Here is an 18,525-nt window from a genome sequence, read left to right on the forward strand (position 1 = left end):
GGTCATTGGTTCGAAACCCACCCAAGTGATTTGCTTCTGGATTTTTTTCCACAGAACTTGGGGAAAGTACTGAGCCGAGGATGACAGTGACACCTGGTGTTTCTTAAAGTATTCCTATCTTGGAAAACAACCTTCGAGATGATGGGGGAATTACTTGTAGTACTTTCAGCAGATGAGACTGAGAGATTTCTCTCTGGTCTAAAGAAGAAATTAATCTTTGAAGATTTAGGATACAATTTGACCAGCAGTCGATTTCACCAAACTCTTCCTAACTTAGGATTAATCTTAGAACTTAGGACGAGTTAAGTTCTGATCCATAGACGTTCGGATGCATCAAACCCATTCTAACTCGAGGTAGGATTATTCCTAGGGTTTTGTGAAATCTTGAGAGAAGCAATTGCAGTTACAACTGTCTTTTAAAGGCAGTGGACACAATTTGTAATTACTGAAAATAATTAATAGCATAAAACCTAACTTGGTAACAAGTAGTGGGGAGAGGTTGATAGTATAAAACATTGTGAGAAACCGCTCCCTCTGAAGTGGAGTAGTTTTTGAGAAAGAAGTAATTTTCCATGTATTTGATTTTGCGACCTCAGATTTAGAATTTGAGGTCTCGAAATCAAACATCTGAAAGCACACAACTTCGTGTGACAAGGGTGTTTTTTCTTACATTATTATCTCGCAACTTCGACGACCAATTGAGCTCAAATTTTTACAGGTTTGTTATTTTATGCATATGTTGAGATACTGCAAGTGAGAAGACTGCTCATAGACAATTACCAATTATTCAATTCAATTCAATAGTGTCCAGTGTCTCTACGTACTGTACACTCGGTACTTCTCCGAGTTCTGTGAAGAAAAAAAAAACACGGGCACGACCTTTGTATTGCTAGAGCAGATGTCTTACCACTAGACAACCGAGCGAGCCCAGTGGCTAGAAGCAGTTTGAGTCTAAGCTACATGTGGTTCATTGGTCTTGTGTTAAGACATAGCCTGCTCTAGCAATGCAGGGGTCATGGGTTCAATTCCCCCCCCCCCCCCCCGCAAAGTCGGGAAAGTAAACATGCTTAATACTTGTATCAAGTGCTTAATACTTGTAACAATGTAAGGGTAAAAGCAAGAATTTATATTCTTTACTCGATGTAAAACTTCAACATTTCACTGTTTGTATCATCCAAAATCAGATAATTTGAAAGTGTTTTTGTTGTTGTCTTGTTTACTTTTATTTATGCCAGGTGGAGTCTTCACAGACAATGAATGAGCGATTAAATCGACTTCAGGAACAAATGAAAGATCAGATGGATATTAATGAACAGCTCATTAAAGACATCATCCAACAAAAAGAAGCCATTTTAAAAGGTGAGAACATCTTGGGATTTACCCTTAATGCTTTGGTTGTTCACTTCATAACGACAAATTGTTTGAAAAGTTCTTAGGATAAAACACTTTAGATTAAAGAGCAAGGGAAATGTCAAATTCAATATTGTGGTGCACTCATTTCAAAATCGAAAGGAGTTCTTGCAATATGTGAGTGAGGAAAAATTACAAATCTCTAACCTATGTTAAAACAGTGTGTCTACTTCACTCTACTTACCTGTAGAGCGAATACTACAATTGCATTGTTCCCTATGCCGGCAGGCAAATAGCTAAGAGCTATGTTAAAACAGTGTAATTAGCCATTGCATACAATGCTCTTCTGGGGCATCCGATGACATCAGTCTGAGAAAAATAGGTCTGTACATTTTTGTACAGGGACATTTTGTTAAATTTCGGACTTAATTTCAATATTATTCAATCGAGACAGCCTTGAGTTTGACATTTTGTCTGATGAAATATTCATCCTTGGAATGAAAAAACCCCAAATAGTTGTTGAAACCAAACTGTGTTTAAAGTTTTTTCTGAACAAGTCAGGAATGAACCAAAACAAAACATTCTCGTATTAGAATATGTACGAGTACAGACTACTTGTTCGCAGAATGTCATCATTCATTGGATTTTGAAAATGTTTGCACAGGAATGGTTTCGAATTCAAAGGCAGTTTACACCATTTTAACGCGAGAGTAGAGATTTGTAATTTTGTACCCATTCACATTTAGTACTTTTAACATATCTATTGGAAAATGAGTACTGTACATAAAATAATAAAATAAATTGACATTTCCCTTACTCCTTGGAGGAGTGTCTACTGCATCGGACTTGACTTCCCTGGTGTTGTCAGAGTGTCGGGTCATAGCACTTGTGTACTTGTGCAAGACACTCAACCATAATTGCTTTATCCTTCAGATGGGACAGAAAGCTGTAGGTCCTGTGTTGTGAAGTGTTACGTAAAATTTAAGAACCCAGTACACTTGTAGTTAAGTGAAGAGGGATTGTTCCGTCGTTTCTTGCGTAGTTAAGTGAAGAGGGATTGTTCCGTCGTTTCTTGCATGGTTGTCTGCAGATTGCGCTACAACACCTTCCAAGGTGCTGGGTTCTGTGTCGTGTATTGCATTTGAAAAAAAACGTGTACACTTGTTTGATAAGGGATGGGGGTCTGCTCGTAGTTTCTGGCATGGTTGGATACAGATTGGCTACAGATTGCGCTACAATGCTTTCCAAGGTGCTGGGTTCTGTGTTGTGTATTGCATTTGAAAGAACCACACTTGTAGTTATTAAGGGATGGGGGTTTGCCCATAGTTTCTGGCTTGCCTCAGATTGGCTGCACATTGCGCTATTACACCTTCCAAGGTGCTAGGTTCTGTGTTGTGTGTTGCATGTAAAAGAACCTTGTACATGAAGGGGGTCTGCTCTGGAGTTTCTGGCATGGTTGTGGATTGTGCTACATCACCTTCAAAGGTGCTATCATAAAAACAATTCTTATACGTAGAAGTGAGTATTATAAGAGTAGGCTAGTCGAAACATTGAGACAAATCAAGAACTCATTCTGCAGCAGTGAAGTCCTCTGGAGTAGTAGTCCCATCCGATTTCCTACCTTCCGCCCAGGTAGTGGTTTTCAAGTAGGAAAGTTCTTGTAGAACTGAGATGTTTTCTTCTGAATTTCCGAAAAATCTATTCTAAAAAGAACATAATGTATTTAGCAAAGTAGGTGTACGCAGTGTTGCCGCAAATACATTATTATTAATTAATCATAAATTTTTCTTGAGAAAAACTAATGAACAGCATTTAAAAAATCATGTTAAAAAGATGAGAGCACCTAGGCTGACTTTAAATGCTTTTATGAGTTGCTTGATTTGACGACCAGGTTGAATATTTCTCAATAATGTTATGTGTTAATTTTTGTCCTCAGCAAACGTTCCACAAAGAGGTTGATTATAAACTAATAAAAACATTTTATTTTTTTTTTCTGTTTCAGGGAAAAAATTAGTACATGTACCAGCTCCACCGGCCAATGAAAACGTTGACTTAGCCGTACATCAAGATGTCTCCAAATCACGTCCATTTAAACTAGAGGTGGCTGGCAAGGTCACGTACCCATACTCTTCCTATGTCATTCCAGTATTGATGATTGCTTGTAATAGACCCAGCGCCATCCAAAGGAGCCTGACCAATTTGTTGGGGTAAGTGTTTTATTTAAAGAATGCAGCACAGGGGGGTGGATCCCATGGCCAATAAGCTATTTGGGAGTTAAATTTGAATAATGCCTGGTACAATGACTTGCTTAGTTACAGTGCACCCTTTAAAGTTGAATTCCTCAGACTAAATGTATCAAGAGAGTCGCTACGCCATGTGATTAGGGGCAAAGCTTTTGTATAGCAACCTCCAGGATGAGCAAACCCTGGTACCATTGTGTCATACACATCCATTCAGTAGCAACTGTCTTGATAGTCTGAGGAATTCAAATGTAAACGGTGCATCATAACTAAGCGAGTCATTGTACCAGACATTACTCAAATCTAACTCTCAAGCGGCTTATTTCATGGCTCTGCTTACCACTGAATTCTGCACTTACGATGTCCTGTAAAGCTCCCAGTTCTACGGGTCGTAAGCACAGAAATACATGCTAAGGAAAACCATGAAATTGGACCTGGAATCAACATCACTGTGCTGCATAAGCTTTTCTGCCATTTTGGAACTGTATCATAAGAACACAAGCCTTTTAGAGATGTACATGTATTCCTCTTTTAGAAAATAGCCAAGTAAAAAATAACCATTTGGAAAAAAATTCTCAAACAAGATTTTCTGTTTTCAGTGCCCCTCCATTTATTTCCGGTGTGTTTAAACCCTCAGGTCGTTGTACTTACGTGTGCTTTTGTAATTTTGTTTTATACCTTTTTACTGTTGTTAGCCTTGCTTGAGCTGTGAGGTCCATTCAGTTCCGTTCCTTGCTTACCTAAATTGTGTCTTATTAGTGATCAGCACCTTTTTTAACGCTGCTTTTTGTGCTACCAAGTATCAAGTTCTACTGTGTTTGATATCCCTTTGTTAGGTTTTAGCGCTTTACAGATTTTGTCTTTTTAGTTTTACAAACTTGTCATTTTCGGAAAATGTACATTTGAGGTTTTTTTTCACTACTTGTGTATTTTTCTGGGTTGAATAATAAACCTAAATGAATGAATTATGGGAAAAAAAAACTCTCGCACTGAATAATAAGACAGACCTGCCGGGTTGCAATAAGTCTCAAATGTCAAGCAAGTTCCCAAGACGTTTTACACCTCAGAGCCACCTCACCAAGACCCCCCCAAGAGCCGAGCATCGTTGTTGAACCGTCACAGCCCTGCTCTCTCACCATGCCTGATTGCCAGCCGCTAGATATTCTTCTTCTTTGTGCATATTATCTATAAAACATGATGCATTCTACAACACCTGCGATTGCACATTTCCCTTCAGACACTATCCTCTCCATGGACATTGGAGTTGCCAGCGTAAATATCTTAAAGTGTGACGGGGCCTGAGGCACTAGGAAGCTAATGTTCGCACTCGCAGTCAGAGACGGCTTCATGCCCCCCCCCCTTAAGAAAAATAGATTGAACTTACTTAAATATACAACAGCATTATTTTTTAAATGATGTATTCTTAGTGCTTTTTAAACCCCCAGTACTCTCTCTGTGTTAATCCCTAGGTATTCACATGTTGGAAATAGAAATGAATGTATTGAAAGTGATTTTGATACATTTCAGATAAGCAAGCTATTGGTTAGAATCCATTATGGTCTGCGATTCGATCAAGCTAAACGAGCTGTTTGTTGAAAATATCAGTTTGGAGAAACAAACCAAAACAGGCCAACAGGGGTGTGATTTTCATTTCAAATGAGCCATTTGCGAGTTTGCAAAAGCTTGGCCAAAACCATATGACACAACAACTGTCTCTATAGTCTTGGAAATTAAGCTTGGGCGATACCACGATATTATCGAATATTGCGATATTAATTTGGAAACGATTTCGATATCGGATCGATTTGGTTTTAATCGAAATATCGATATATCGCGATATCAATCAAGTATCACAATATCGCGATGTATTTGCTAGCTGAGACATCTTGTACCCCATAGGTTTGGAGTAAAACCAGAAGAATAGGTCATTAGCACACCTCTATGACTGCCTCTTCTACAATTTTCACTGAGAGTATGAAGACTGATGATGTCAAATTTAATTAATCGCGATTTTATGGAATATCGCGATATACTGTCGGCGATATATCGTGAATAAAATAAATCAATATCGCCCAAGCTTATTGGAAATTAATTAATGTGTCAACATTAAGTTGTGAGTACATGCAAGAAAGTCATTGCACCAGACTTTAATCAAATCTAACTCGCAAACGAGAGATTGCTTCAAGGTGCTTTTTCTTCACCCAATGAAAAGCAAAACATTTTCCTACTTTTTATCCATTTCTGTTTCCTTTATTATTTCCAATGAGAAAAACCAACAAAGCCAATTTCTAACACTTTCATCACCTTCTTCTATTTTTCAGCACAAGGCCCTCTCCCACTCAGTTTCCAATTATAGTTAGCCAAGACTGCGGACATCAAGAGACGGCCGAAGCCATTCAGCGTTTCGATGACAAGGTCACGCATATCAAGGTAGGATTTTTGTTTCGATGACAAGGTCACGCATATCAAGATAGGATTTTTGTTTCAGCTGGGTGTGATTCAATTAATTAGGCGCATTCATTAGGTCGTCGACTTTACCTGTGAAATCCGATTATAATGCTGTGTGAATTGGTCAGGCACGAATTTCACTGAGCTCTTAAAGGGGAAGGTTATCATTGAGGAGTACATTGTTTCCCATCTTCTAGTTTTTCAATTAAAGGGAGGATAATAACAAATTCTTACATAGCGCATTTCACAATAACCGTATCAATGCGCTTTACATTAGTGCCCTGGTCACGGGGCCAATAACATCCCTGTAATGTTTCTCAGCTCCCTTGGGAGTATACAGCCCTGAGCTGCCTGTAAGGCGCTTGTGGCTTTTTCATACACAATATCAACCTCTACCCTCGCAGGTACCCATTTTATACCCCTGGGTGAAGAGAAGCAATTATAGTAAAGTATCTTGCTCAAGGACACAAGTGTCACGACCGGGATTCGAACCCACACTCCGGTGAATCAGCACCAGAACTTGGATTCGATGCTCTTAACCACTACTCGGCCTTGACACTCTATACATTATACGTTTGGTAATTGCTCTAGAAATTAGTGGCAATAAAAAGTTACTTGGTTAGAAGGTACAGCAGCTTTCTATAGTACATGTACAATGTATGAAGCGTTTTTAGAATCAGTTCACTTTGGAGTAATGTGATAATGCAAAAAGATATCACCTTTCGTCAAGAAAAAATTGCATCTGAAAAGTGCCTGATTGTTTTAGCTCTACTGAAATGTAGATAATTATACAATAAAAGAAACCCTCATTTTAACAAAAAGCGTAGTGTTTTTAAGAAAATGAAAAACATATCCGAGCAGGGAGAATAATCCATAATTGGAATACACAGTCTGAGAAACATATCTGACAGTAATGATTATCCGATTCAAATTTTTGAGTGAAACTTCAATGGGAGCCATTTCTCACAACGTTTCATACTTCCAACAGCTCTCCATTGCTCGTTACCAAGTAAGTTTTTATGCTAACAATTGTTTTGAGTATTTACCAATAGTGTCCAGTGCCTTTAACTTTTGGAGTAATTATCCACCTTTTCAACACTATCATTCTAAGATTTATGCGGATAATTGAAGCACAAAAGCATCAACTGTAACCATTAAAAACAGTACCATTAAAAATAGTACAATATGACAGAGAATTAGCTTTGTTAATGCTTTCTTGTTGACAGGGACCTTCGATCAAGGATTCTCACCCTAAATGGGTGGCATGGTTGGCTTCCTAACCTCACTATATCTCCCGATAACCTTGTACCCTTGTTTTTGCAAAATATGAGACTGTTTCCAACCTCAACGAGATGGGTTTTGAAGATAGTCTGTCTCCATTTTGTCCGATAGAGAAAAAGCAATGTTAATGCTATCTTGCTGACAGGGTACAAGACATTCGACACTGTACCTTTATTCAAGCATTATCACCCTAAACTAATCTGTTTTCGTCTTAACCTTACTATATCTCCTGATAACCTTGTACCCTTGTTTTTGCAAAATATGAGTCTGTTTCCAACCTCAACAAGATTGGTTTTGAAGATAGTCTGTCTCCATTTTGTCCGATAGAGAAAAAGCAATGTTAATGCTATCTTGCTGACAGGGTACAAGACATTCGACACTGTACCTTCATTCAAGCATTATCACCCTAAACTAATCTGTTTTCGTCTTAACCTTACTTTATCTCCAGATAACCTTGTACCCTTGTTTTTGCAAAATATGAGTCTGTTTCCAACCTCAACAAGATTGGTTTTGAAGATAGTCTGTCTCCATTTTGTTCGATAGAGAAAAAGCAATGTTAATGCTATCTTGCTGACAGGGTACAAGACATTCGACACTGTACCTTCATTCAAGCATTATCACCCTAAACTAATCTGTTTTCGTCTTAACCTCACTATATCTCCCGATAACCTTGTACCCTTATTTTTGCAAAATACAAGACTGTTTCCAATTCTCAACGAGATTGGTTTTGAAGATAGTCTGTCTCCATTTTGTCCGATAGAGAAAAAGCAATGTTAATGCTATCTTGCTGACAGGGTACAAGACATTCGACACTGTACCTTCGTTCAAGCATTATCACCCTAAACTAATCTGTTTTCTTCCTAACCTCACTATATCTCCCGATAACCTTGTACCCTTGTTTTCTCAAAATGCGAGACTGTTTCCAAATCTCAACGAGATTGGTTTTAAAGATATATACAGCTCTTCTGTGAGATTGGTTTGAAGCGTAGGCACTGAGGGTAAAACGAGCCTGGCGCGGGCGGCCTGATCAATCCTGCCCGGGCCCAATTTACTGATATCTCGGTTTCTTATTACATCCAGATCCATTTGCTAGTGCCCCGCTAGTAGATTGCCTTACATCGTTGACTGCTTCAGAGTCCCTGACTTGAATTTTAAGCACCATCCAATCCCGATGGGGTTTGACTAATATGCCAGTACATGCTCGCTGAATACGCCCTTTGTTTGCTAACGACATTTAGGCTTCATGTTTGTGAATTTTCGCATTGCAGTTGAAAAATTAAAAAGGTATTAAGGTATTTTGGAATATCTAAGAGGCTATAATTTTATACTATGTGCCTGTGAAACAGATTCTTTATGTTAAACAGAGATATAAAAAACCCAGATACAATTGAAAATTTTAGGTTTTTGTGGAATACCTAATTCTAGTACCATAGTACAGAAAATATTTCACCTCTGATAATCTACAAATGCATTTCCAATGCGCAGAAACAATAGACAATTCCCAGATGATTAAAGACCGAACACATTGTGTCTTGAAATTTGTCAAACATACTCTAGGGTTAGGGTTTATGTTGAATATAAAGGTACAAAGAAATACTGTGAGCTGGAGAGAAATATCCTCAACTCTTTTAAGAGTTAAAGACACTGGACACTATTGGTAATTGTCAAAGACTAGCCTTCACAGTTGTTATATCTCAGCTTGTGCATAAAACAACAAACCTGTAGAAATTTGAGCTCAATCGGTCGTCGAAGTTGCAAGATAATAATGCAGGAAAAAAAACACCTTTGTCATACGAAGTTGTGTGCTTTCAGATGCTTGATTTTGAGACCTCAAAATCAAATTCATGGAAAACTACTTCTTTCTCAAAAACTACATTATTATTTCAGAGGGAGCCGTTTCTCACAATGTTTTATAATATCAACCTCTCCCCCATTACTTGTTACCAAGAAAGGTTTTATGCTAATAATTATTTTGAGTAATTACCAATAGTGTCCACTGCCTCAGTTGGAAATTACAGAAAAGCAGCTAATACAAAACATTTTTGTCAAAGTATCACAATACCAGAAGTAATTTGACATTCATTATAAAATTATTGAAATGGTTAAATAGTTGTATTTCATAACTATTTTCTGACATCAGAAATTTCTTCAACGCGAGCGTGGTGAACATGGAAGTAATCGCTGGTTTCTTTTTTTCATTCATCTGTTTTTCTTGAGGGGTAGGGGTTCAATTGTATCTATTTATATGCATTGTGCATTGATCTCATACACAAAATTGTGACAATAACCTACTCCAAAATTGTCTTTTCAAATGCAGTCAGGTTTTGACTTTTTGTTGAAAAAAATAAATAACAAGGACCCCAATGGAAATAAGTCTAAGTTATTGGCTTTTTTGGGCTATCCTTGGATAATCTTCTGCAGTATTTCTATCTTTTTTTTTTGTCTTTTCTCCTGTTGTTAAGTACATGTTTGTATTTTGGGTATGTTCTTGCTGTATTTTTATCCGAATAAATTCAATCAATCAATCAATCAACAAACATTCCTGAAGTTTGACACACCACTAATGAGACTCATTGTCATGGACAGTACCTCGCACATCCTCTGCCATTCATGATTAAAGGTACTGGACACTAATGTTAACTACTCAAAATAATTGTTAGCATAAAACCCTACTTGGGGAGTTGTTGATAGTACAAAACATAGTGAGAAGCGGCTTTCTCTGAAGTAATGTAGTTTTCAAAAAAAGAAGTAATTTTCCACGAATTTGATTTTGAGACCTCAGATCAAGTGAGCTCAAATTTTCCCAGGCTTGTAATTTTATGCATATGTTGAGATACACCAAGTGAGAAGACTGGAGTCTTTGACAATTACCAATAGTGTCCAGTATCTTTAACAGAAACAAAATTATGCCGTTTCATTCATGCGTCCATTGATGGTTTATTCATAAAAAATATTCCATGGCAGCCAAAGGCTGAAATGCAGACATTTTGTACATCAAATCAAAAAGATAAAAAGGAAAGGAAGTAACAAATGCAGACCAAAAAAAGTAAAAGTGCACAAGGCCGAACGAAGACAGACAGGTTTAAATTGCTTTAAAATTTATGCAATCAAGAGCTTGTCTGACTTCTTTAACAGTCATTCAAAATTCCAGCAAAAAATCTCTATAATTAAATATCCATATTTTGTCCATTACTTTTTCATTCTTTCCCCTCATGCCCCTCCAATCCAACAAGCGCACGACAAACATTGATTATCGGCACAGTACGCGATGCAAATATGATTGGTAATTATTCCTCATTGCCGACCGCTTGTCTGCTGGCCAGCCCCTTGATGTGATTTAGGGTACAGGAAAAGCATTGAGTTGTCTCTCGTTAATGGAACCGTATATTAACTTCCCCGCGGGCAGATCGATCAACCGATAGGCATGGACGTTCTTATGTTTCAATTTCTACAGGGGATGGGCGGAAAATATTTCACATGCTGTACATGTAGAATTGAGTTTTATGACTTGCTCAATGCTTTATGGAAAGGTTTGCGATAACACCATGTAATGACTATCTCTAATGAGTTGGGGTGGTTCTGAAAATAACCGTTGGTTTCAACTCGACGTTTCGATCAGTATGTTCTGATCTTCTTCTTGTTTTCCTCTCCAGAAGACGATCAGAGCAAACTGATCGAAACATCAAGTTGAAACCAACGGGTCTTTTCAGAACCTCCCAAACTCATTAGAGATAGTCATTACATGTACATGGTGTTACCGCAAACCTTTCCATATCATTATTTCCACCATGCAAAGTTTAAAATCCTACTTGCTCAATGTTGTTTTTATTGCGTATAAAATTTGCCAAGTTTGTGAAACACCACATGACGCAAGCTCAGTTGCCCTTCCATTATGGCAAAACAACCTGAGGGCCAAGAACGAAAATGATACAATAAAAATGCACGCCCTCGATTGGTTGAATGAGCGTGGGTGTATTCTGGGTGGAGCATTTCAACCAATCGAGGGTGTGCATTTTTATCGTTATCGTTTTCGTTATCGTTATCGGGGCCTGTGTGACTTGGCTTTAAAGAAACACGTTGCCTTGGATCGGTCTAGTTGGTCTTTGAAAAGTGTTTGTAACCAAATTTTCCTTGTACTTTGCGAACTAAACACGGTCGGCCATTTATGGGAGTCAAAAGTTTTACTCCCATAAATGGCCGACCGTGTTGGTCGATGAGGTAAAAGGAAAACCACGCAATTTCGAGTGATACTTGTGTTGATCATTATATTCTACTTTTAAAATATCTTTCTAAACATATGCATTTTATAACAAACGGTTACTAACGCTTTTCAAAGACCAACTCGACCGATCCAAGGCAACGTGTTCCTTTAACTCCACAATGTTGGTTTCTTATAAGATCATATCTGGGTAACAAATGTGTGGCAGTTTGGAATCTGGGCTTAACAACGAAACCGTTCAACTATATATTTGGTTTTCGGTAACACCATGTGTGTATCTACTTGCCAGGTAGAGTTTGTTCTTATAGAGAACTGTCTTGCTTTATTCTACTGCCGCCTAGTAGATTTATCGGATGTTCGGGAGACTTCTCCGTTCTGAAAAGAACTGTCCTGCTTTTTAACTACTACTGGACGGAAGGTAGACAAAATTGGCTGGGACTTCTACTCAACCAGTCCTGTCCGAATGATTTTTTGCTTCATCAAAAATGCACATTTCAAGTTTAGTGCTTACATTTTTGGAGTCAGTATTAATGTATATCTTTTAACTAGAAAGCATATTTCTTTCCCTAAAATAATCACTACAGGCTTTCAGTTTGTTTAATGCAGTTATCTCGAAACAGGAAAGAACATGTGCTTTAATTTCAACATGGAGATTTGACATTATGTACAAGTGCAACAATGTTTTTTGAACTGCTGTTTTTGCCACCTGCCTGGGTGAATTGTGCAAAACTTGTGTACTAACAACACAACACAATCAACATCTGTCATGTTAAAACAAATAAATAAAAGAAAAACAAATTCTTTTCATAGGGGGATTTTCATACTGTGTCTCTGTGCGACAATATTTAATGAACTGCTGTTTTGTCGCCTGTAGTGATGAAAAATGCCATGTTTTTGTAGGAGTCATAAGTGAATTATATCATATAATCAAGATATTTGTTGTTGTGAGACTTACCTGTGCTGTATTCATGGTTACCTGAATCCCTTGAGGTGCTGCGTTTAATGAACCATGATCAATCCACTGAATACGCACTTTTTCTATATTTGGTTACCATGGTGACTTTGATCTTATCTCAATCATAATAGATTGAGACCAAATTGATTGACATTTATTGTCAAATAAAAAGAGAGAATTTCCTCAGCATGCCCGTAACTGCCTAGTAAAAGGAGGTTGATTTTAAAGACACTGGCCCCTACTGGTAATTGTCAAAGAATAGTCTTCACAGTTAGTGTATCTCAACATATAAGCATTTAAATCAAACGTGTGAAAATTTGAGCTCAATCAGTCACAAAGTTGCGAGATAATAATGAAAGAAAAAACACCCTTGTCACACGAAGTTGTGTACTTTCAGATGCTTGATTTGGAGACCTCAACTTCTAAATCTGAGGTCTCGAAATCAAACTCGTGGAAAACTACATTACTTCAGAGGGAGCCGTTTCTCACAATGTTTCATACTATCGACAGCTCCCCATTACTCGTTTCTAAGAAAGGGTTTATACTAATAATTATTTTGAGTAATTGCCAATAGCGTCCACTGCCTTTAAAGGTAGGGAATTCAACCTATACACTACACATCTTGGTACAACTTTATAGAGCTGATTAATGGTCAATTTGTGCATACTGAGCACGTTTCCATGTCATGGCGCTGCTAACTGAAAACTTTGGAAATTAATGGCAAAACAATGCAAATCCATGGTAAACGCGCAAACTGGCTGCCTATTTTTTATGTTAACCTGTGAAATACCCTGATGCTTAAGAAAATCATTTTCTTCTATAGTAAGCATGGAAATTTGCTCACCGTTAAAGCAAGTCCTCCTGAAATTGGACTGAAAATTGTCGAGAAAATTTTCCATATTTGTCACCATTATCTGATTATGATTGTGAAACCATCTTATATTTTTTGAATTTTGTTTTTCCAATCAAGTTTTTATAACTCTAGCCCAAATCATATAGCGGCTTAGCACAAATAATAGCTGAGCACAACAAAATTCTGCTCACTTAGGAATAAGGTTACCAGCCAAAATACCATGTTGCTTGTACCACCTGCATGTATGATTAGTATCCAGGGGTGCGTTCCACTCAGGCAAACGTAACGTGAGCAAACATTGGCAATGTTTGCGCACATTCGCTAACAATATGGAACGAGTTGTGCGCCGCCACCGTGGCGAACGTTGGCAAAGTACGCGAACATACTTCTGAGGTGTTGGCAAGTGGTTTTTTAAAAATGGCGGACACTCATACGTGATTATTTTATTGTCACAAACATATTTACAGTGTATTTTCGATGGTTTATAATGCAGATTTGAAATAACGAAGTTAATTAATCGATGTCATGATGTACAGAAGAGGACTACATACAGCAAAAACAACAAGTTAAACAAACTTTGAATGGTGTCGCCATCCTCATTACAGGGCGCCGCTATATTGGCATCGTGTAGTGCCCACCAATCGTTTCAAAGATAAACAACGTTTGCGTGAACAGTTGTGATTCGTTTTGCACGAGTGGAACACTAAGCAGAGAATTGTTAGCTCCATGAAATTATTGCAGCTGATTGTAGCTGACTTTAAAAAAATAGTCTGGAGTGTTTTTTGACAGGAGACGTAGCACATATATTGTCTTTGGGTATACAGGGAACCCAACAAGAGTTGCTACAAGGATGATCAGCTTTGTCTATAAACAAATAATAATAACCAATTCTTATATAGCGCATTTCACAATAACCGTATCAATGCGCTTTACATTAGTGCCCTGGTCATAGGGCCAATAACATCCCTTTTTAATGTTTCTCAGCTCCCTTGGGAGTATAAACCTGGGCAACAGTTTATATCGCTCCAAAAGCTTTTTCATTCACAATATCAACCTCTACCCTCGCAGGTACCCATTTATACCCCATGGGTGAAGAGAAGCAATTATAGTAAAGTATCTTGCTCAAGGACACAAGTGTCACGACCGGGATTCGACCCCACACTCCGGTGAATTCGCACCAGAACTTGAACTCGATGCTCTTAACCACTCGGCCATGACACTCTACAACAAAGATTATACCCCACTCTCCCTAGAATTGTAGCTTCTCCCATAATTGACCCGCCCCACCCCAGAACTGCCGCCACTCCCAGAAGTACTCCACTCTCCCAAATTGCCCCTACCCCAAAGTTGTCCAAACCACTCCCAGAAATACTCCACTCTCCCAAATTGGCCCTACCCCAAAGTTGTCCAAACCCCTTAACTCATAACTTTGTCTTGATATTTTCCATTTTGTTTATTCCGTTACACAGCAACCTGACCTGAGCAGTATTACATTACCCTCAACACAGAAGAAATTTGAAGGATATTACAAGATAGCCAGGCATTACAAGTGGGCCCTGAATCAGGTGTTTCATCAATTTAAATATGATGCTGTCATCATTGTAGAAGGTACGTGACCAGGAAACAGGACTTGTCAGTTTCTAAGTACAGTACTTTCACCTTGATGTTAAAGGGACAAGTTGCCTTGGATCGGACGAGTTGGTCTATAAAAGGCATTTTGTAACCGTTTGTTATAAAAGGCATATGGTTGGAAAGATTTTTTTGAAAGTAGAATACAATGATCCACACAAATATGCCTCGGTATTGCGTGGTTTTCCTTTTGCTTTGCGAACTAACACGGTCGGCCATTTATGGGGGTCAAAAATTAGACTCCCATAAATGGCCGGCCGTGTTAGTTGTCGAGGTAAAAGGAAAACCGCACAATGTTGAGGCATATTTTTGTGGATCATTGTGTTCTACTTTTAAAACATCTTTCCAACCATATGCATTTTATAGCAGATGGTTAAAAACGTTTTTCAAAGACCAACTCGACCGATCCAAGGCAACGTGTTCCCTTAAAGGCACTGGACACTATTGGTAATTGTCATAGACCAGTATTCTAAATTGGTGTATCCCAACATATGCATAAAACGAACAGATCAGGGGAACATTTTTACTCAATTGGTCATCGAAGTTGCAAGAGAGTGATGAAAGGAAAAACACCCTTGTTGTGCACATTTGGGTGCTTTCAGACACCTAAAAATAGCTTCAGGCATGAAGTTTGTTATTATTTGAGTGAGAATTTATTTCTACATGTATCTCAAAAACTACTTTACTTCAGAGGGAGCCGTTTCTCAAAATGTTTTAAACTATCAACAGCTCTCCATTGCTTGTTACCAAGTAAGTTTTTATGCTAACTATTATTTTAAGTAATTACCAATAGTGTTGAGTGCCTTTAAGACCTTTTTCAAATAACATAATCTGTCCAACTCTTGGGAGAGTTGGTGAGGAGAGAGCGGGTCAACTATGTAAATTTCCACGTCAGCAAGTTTTGAACATGCACAGTTGTACCACCTTATAGGCACCTTAGATTGACTCATGATGTGATTTAACCCCAAGACTGGTGAAGGGGATATATAAATAAAATGTAGTGTATCTTACTGCCAGTGTCATTAAAAGTTCCACAACTTTTATGATTGTGAAACAAGGTGTAATTGCATCTATATGTAGGATTTCTTTTTAACCATGCACTGATATTATTTTGATTTTTAAGTTTGGAAAAAAAATCTCTTGTTAAAGGATTTGGATACCTTTTCAAAATGTCCATAGATTTACATTAAACTTACAGGGTTTGAAGATATTGATATAGGAAAGCTTCCCTTCAAATAGTACTTACTGAGGTGTTGTAGTTTTTTGGAAATGAGTAAAACAATGCCATGAAAATATGTTTGTGAATTATTAAAATGATTTTTGTTTCATGAGACGAAAATTATTTTCATGACATTGTTTTACTCATTTCCCCAAAACTAAAGCACCTCAGCACGTAATATTTTCAGGGAAGCTTTCTACTATCATTATCTTCAAACTGTGTAAGTTTAGTGTAAATCTGTGGACATTGTGTTTTTTGTCCTACAAAAGTTACATAGACCCAGAAGGGAAAACTTTTGGTTTTGATGTGGAAGTGTATCACGATGGACAGATTTATCAGGACTGTTGGTTGTGATGTGAAATTTTGTGAAAGTACGATTGATTTAAAATCATTCTTAATTCTTGTTGATTGGCTAATCATTATTATATTAAGGAGAAGTGTAGATTCCTGAATATAATGTTCTTGAATCTACACTTGAGAGTCTATTCGCAGACTTAAACTATTTCCCCAATTGGTTATAATAACAGTTTCAATGAATTGGGTTCCTCAAAAGTAACAACACTAAGTTAGTCTTTCTAATTTTGTAAACGTTTGCAAACGGTTGGTCACATATTTTTATAGTTATTTTACAAAATACAGAGGCATTCTTTAGGTTATGCAACATTATCGAGTACAACGTCAGTTTGCTTAGCTAACAATATATTGTGTTACTAAAGTGATTTTTCTTACTGGAAAATGTTTTTGTAAAGTGAAAGATAATATATTCAGCTAGCCAATGTTTTGTTGCAATTCATGCTATCTTTCAGTTTGGAAAGACAGTAGTTGAACTACTGCTATGAATAGGCCTATCCACTCAACTGTAGATTATGTTAAGAATCTACACTTAAGTGTAGACAGTTACATGTAAGTGTAGATTCGTAAAAAAAATCTACACTTTCAACAACAGAGTGACGTCATAGAAATAGTTTAATTTAAATGAATCTTCCCACCCTTGCCTAAAATCCATGCCCTGCTTTTGCCTACATTTTGATGGATTCTGAACTGCCTACTCTAAAAGACAAAATTGCTTGACATGAAACTAGACAAACCACACAAATATTGTAAATCTTGTCGTGTAAGAGCCGGAAAGGTTTTGTCATTGAGTTATGACATGTAAGACTGCTGAGAAATGAGAAGTTTCTCACTTTAAAAAAATATACAGTTGAGGCTCCGCCAATTAAGTCAGTAACTTTTGCATTGACAATCTTGCCTTTGAGATCTTGAAACAGTTACTTGCACTTAGTCTGATTCCCTACAGTCAAGTTTCCCCCTCCCCAGGCTCATCATTAAAGTTGTGGTTTGCCTGATGAATTATTAACAGCCATCATTGGCTCTCACGGCTCTCTGCACAATAACATCCTCATAACATTGGCACAGATCTCCCTTGTTCCCTCCCTCCCTCCCTAAAACAACACTACACTGGCTTCCTGGACAAACAGTCTTAGAAAACCCAACTCCTCAAATTTCTTTCTTCAAGATGCAGCGAGATGCAAACAGAATCCTCTCGTTATTCCCCGGTGGGGTTCTCAACACAAAGCCACTTTTCCTCAATTAGGCCGGTTCACAGGCCTGTCTTGAGTCTGGTCACGGACCCCTCTATATGAGGGTCGGTGTTCTTTTTCTGACTAATGCCCAGCTCGACAGATGCCTTGGGTTTTTTGTTTGAACGAATTCCAAACTGCTGTCAAAATGTTAATAAAAAAACAGCACAGCAGAATGGTGTTGTGGTCATTGGCATTTTGTCCGGAAGGTTCACAAATATCCACAATTCACAATTCAGTGCCCCATCTACAGTTTACCACGGACCTTGCCTTTCAAGTATCAGGCCTGTATTTAATGCGCTATGGTGCTTTTAGAGTGAAGTAAATGGATCTGAAATCTAAACAGAATTGAAAGACATTTTTTAACGTACTCTTCCAAGGGCCATCTCTTTTTGATTCTCCCTATTGTTAATTGTCTTTTATTAAGGCACTGGCAGCCAACACCAAGCCAAAAAGGTGGTAGCGTTTTCAGATATCGCCGACGATAAGGAGCGATTATGTCCCCGCAAAAAGAATCACTTGTTATTAGAATACACAATCTGAGAAACCCATCTGACAGAAAAGTCTCCCAAAATCTAATTTGTTAGGATAAAAACTTGAATATTTTTCCATTTAACCACATGGAAGTGAAATGATTTTTAAAATGCTTTATTCTTTCGAAAGCTTCTGTACTTTTTACCAAGTAAGTATTTGTAGCCATTATTTTTAAGAAGTGATTACCAAAAGAAACATAGGTCTTCCCTTTTAGTGG

The 18,525-nt window shown here is 37.8% G+C and overlaps 1 protein-coding gene across 1 annotated transcript in view; it reads left to right on the plus strand.

Moving 5' to 3' along the window:
- Positions 1-18,525, plus strand: part of LOC117288177 (alpha-1,3-mannosyl-glycoprotein 2-beta-N-acetylglucosaminyltransferase-like) — a 48,875-nt gene that overhangs the window by 21,401 nt on the left and 8,949 nt on the right. Inside the window, exons 3-6 of the mRNA XM_033768911.1 lie at positions 1,236-1,359; positions 3,353-3,557; positions 5,912-6,020; positions 14,816-14,954. Coding sequence (XP_033624802.1) covers positions 1,236-1,359; positions 3,353-3,557; positions 5,912-6,020; positions 14,816-14,954 — 577 coding nt within the window. The remainder of the gene's footprint in view (positions 1-1,235; positions 1,360-3,352; positions 3,558-5,911; positions 6,021-14,815; positions 14,955-18,525) is intronic.

Source organism: Asterias rubens, chromosome 3, assembly GCF_902459465.1.
Source record: "Asterias rubens chromosome 3, eAstRub1.3, whole genome shotgun sequence".
NCBI classification, from domain to species: Eukaryota; Metazoa; Echinodermata; class Asteroidea; order Forcipulatida; family Asteriidae; genus Asterias; species Asterias rubens.